We start from the raw sequence: 2,919 nt of genomic DNA on the forward strand, positions 1-2,919 counted from the left end.
CTCTCCGACAATGGCGGTCGAAGGGCGTGGAGGGAGTTCAACCGCCTCGACGACATCCTTTGGTCGACCACCAAGCGCTTCCGCAAGGCGAAGCGTGAGCTCGCCAAGGCGAATGATGCAGTCACGGCCGAAGAAGAAGGTGCCGCTGCACAGCTCAAGGCAATAAGGAATTCGAGCTCGCCTTCGTCCTCTCCAACTCCACAATGGAGTTTCATCTCCATGTCAAGGACTAGAGCAGTTTAGATTAGGTTATATACTATGTTTATGTTTGCGCGATGAACTTTCAGTGAACTATGGTGGCAGGAACTATGTTTATCTACTTCCAGTGAATTATGCAGTATGGTAAGAAGGATCCGCTCTGCCATGCCTTCCACGGTACCGCCAAACCGTTATACAGTAGCCATTAAACAAAATTTGCGGTACCACGGTTTACAAGATCTGCCAGAGATGCACGTGTACCCCATGACAAAAACAAGTATACATCAAGGGCACAAGATAAGCAAGGGATGCTATATTCTCCTGCGAAATGATGGTTGCACTGCAAGATCAATAAATCAACCGGTATACAGGAAAAATAATACTCCCTCCATCCCAAAATATAAGAATGTTTTTCACACTAGCATAATGTCAAAAACGTTCTTATATTTTGGGACGGAGGGAGTACAATACAGCATACAAACAGCACTACAGTCAATCTTCGAGTACCGGCAAGGCATACAGACCTGCACCCTGAAAATTGCACATTGTATGCTCTGGCCTGTATAGCAAGCCACATCTTTGATCCTAAACCCATGGTGATGCTGTAAGCTGGTAGACATATCTCAAGTTGATGAGGCCTCCTTCAGCATTCCATCAGCTCCACTTACACTGCCATTGCCATTTCGAATGAGCTTTTCCTCTGAAGGTAGATTTTTCATTATTTTTCTAGTTGGTCCTGAAGCGTTCCACAAGTACCACACACGTGATTTTGGGGGTGGCACAGCTCCCGATACAGGAGCTACCAATCCAAGTTTGCCCTCATCTACAATGCTGTCAATTATTCCATAATCCTTGGCCTCCCAAGGACTCATGAAACAGTCAAACTTCGTGTCCTCGTCAATCTACAAGAAACAGCAATCAGCACAATGCAGATTCCTGTTGCTGTTGGATAGGCAAAAGCATGGGCAACAAGTTCTGAAGGACTACCTGCTCTTCAGGCTTTCCAGTGATCCTTGACATTATCTTGTTGATCTTTATCTTCTCATAGAGCATTTCTGTTATCTGCAATCCCATCTCTGTGGCCTGCCACATGCGTGAATCAACATATTACACTTTTGAAGAAAGAATGGCTGTGAACTTGCAGATCAGGATCTAAGGAACTTGCATGTGCGTCCAGCAGAAGACCAACCACTAATCTTAGCCAGAAGCAAATTGGATTATAACATGTGCACACTGATCAAGGATAAGAATCAATGTAATGCGTAGTGTATGTTTGTATTGAGCCTCTCCGGCGGTCTATATGGAGTACCAAATGATAAATTTAGGTGCTTCAGGGTGTATTTATCAAGTATATTGCACATCCTACATCTGGGTAGGGTTCTAGTGCATCGTCTTCAAAAAGTAATGCATGGTTATGAAAAACTTCAATTTACTTTCTGGAGACAAGTTTACACTGAAATCTATTTATTTATTTCAATGAGTTTGTACTAACGGAAATGCTATTTGGCGAACGCCCTTCCTGCCATCTGATCTGGCCGCACGGATCTTGGCGCAAATCTGACACCACGTCAGCTCCCTAAAAGAGTTCGCTGCAACTGCTCTCCTGGCGAATGACCTTTTTTATTTTTTTTCTTCAAAAAAAGTGCAGATCGAACTCATGCCCTCCTACAGTATAGCTACGCGCACTCACTAGTTGGGCTACAGGGTTGCGCTCAAACACCTTTTATGTATTCGAGTTATTTTGTTTTTATATTCATTTTTATTTGAAAAAGAAAAAAAATCCCGAAATTTCCCATTGTTTGAAAGAACAAAAATCCTTATTTTTTAGAGGTGATTTTTCCCCCTAAACTTGCCATGTGCATTTTTATTATATGTAGCATGGCAATTTCCATGTCTTTTTCAATGCAGCCATGAAATTTTTTATTAAGAGCATGGCATTTAATAATTAGTAACATGATATTTTTATGATTAAGAGCATGGCATTTTTATTACTAATAATATGGCAGTTTTCTTATCAACAAGGGGCATATTTATTTTTGAGAGCATGTCATTTTTATTATAAAGAGGATGGCATTTTTTATTTCAAGAGGATGACATTTTTAATGTTGAGAGGATGGCATTTTTTTTATTGCATGGCAGGTTTCTTTGGGGGCTTATCCAGATAAAATATTTTCTCTAGAGGATGTCAGTTTTATAAAGTAGCACGGCAATTTTCAATATTTATTCTGAGCATGGCATTTTTATAAATTTGTGCATTTTTTTTGTTCATATGGCATTTTTTATATAAAGGATGGCAGTTTTAAAGTTTAGCATGGCCGAAAATATCTAGATCACTCGACATTTTTTTTGTTTCAAAGTTTAACATGGCAATTTAGAAAAAACACTTAAATGGGCCTTATGGGTCTCAGGGTCACCCTGACACCCTACCCTGGCAAACGACCAGAAACGGTCGCTGGGAGCTGCTCCCAGGGCGAACTAATCGTCACTCAATATTAGGGTCAAGTGGGAGTTGCCAACAAAATGGGTCAAAATTGGGTTAAGGTGGTCAAAGAGTATGGTGGGTGGTGTATGCGGAAAGGAAACAAAGATGGCAAAATTTTGATGGGAGTCAAATGGTGGTGGAACCTATCTAGATTGAACGTAGATGGCAATAGCTACGCAACAAGCTAAAGAACACGAAATCGGACTCTGGATGTGAAAGTTATGACCTAAACGATGAAG

At 41.0% G+C, this 2,919-nt stretch overlaps 1 protein-coding gene across 1 annotated transcript in view; it reads right to left on the reverse strand.

Moving 5' to 3' along the window:
- Positions 1-496: 496 nt before the first annotated feature.
- LOC123069877 (ATP-dependent Clp protease proteolytic subunit 3, chloroplastic) overlaps positions 497-2,919 on the reverse strand; it is a 30,356-nt gene continuing 27,933 nt past the window's right edge. Inside the window, exons 4-5 of the mRNA XM_044492836.1 lie at positions 1,186-1,281; positions 497-1,100 (exon numbers count right to left, since the gene is read on the reverse strand). Of these exons, the coding sequence (XP_044348771.1) occupies positions 822-1,100; positions 1,186-1,281 (375 nt within the window). The 3' untranslated portion in view covers positions 497-821. The remainder of the gene's footprint in view (positions 1,101-1,185; positions 1,282-2,919) is intronic.

This window comes from Triticum aestivum, chromosome 3B (assembly GCF_018294505.1).
Source record: "Triticum aestivum cultivar Chinese Spring chromosome 3B, IWGSC CS RefSeq v2.1, whole genome shotgun sequence".
NCBI classification, from domain to species: Eukaryota; Viridiplantae; Streptophyta; class Magnoliopsida; order Poales; family Poaceae; genus Triticum; species Triticum aestivum.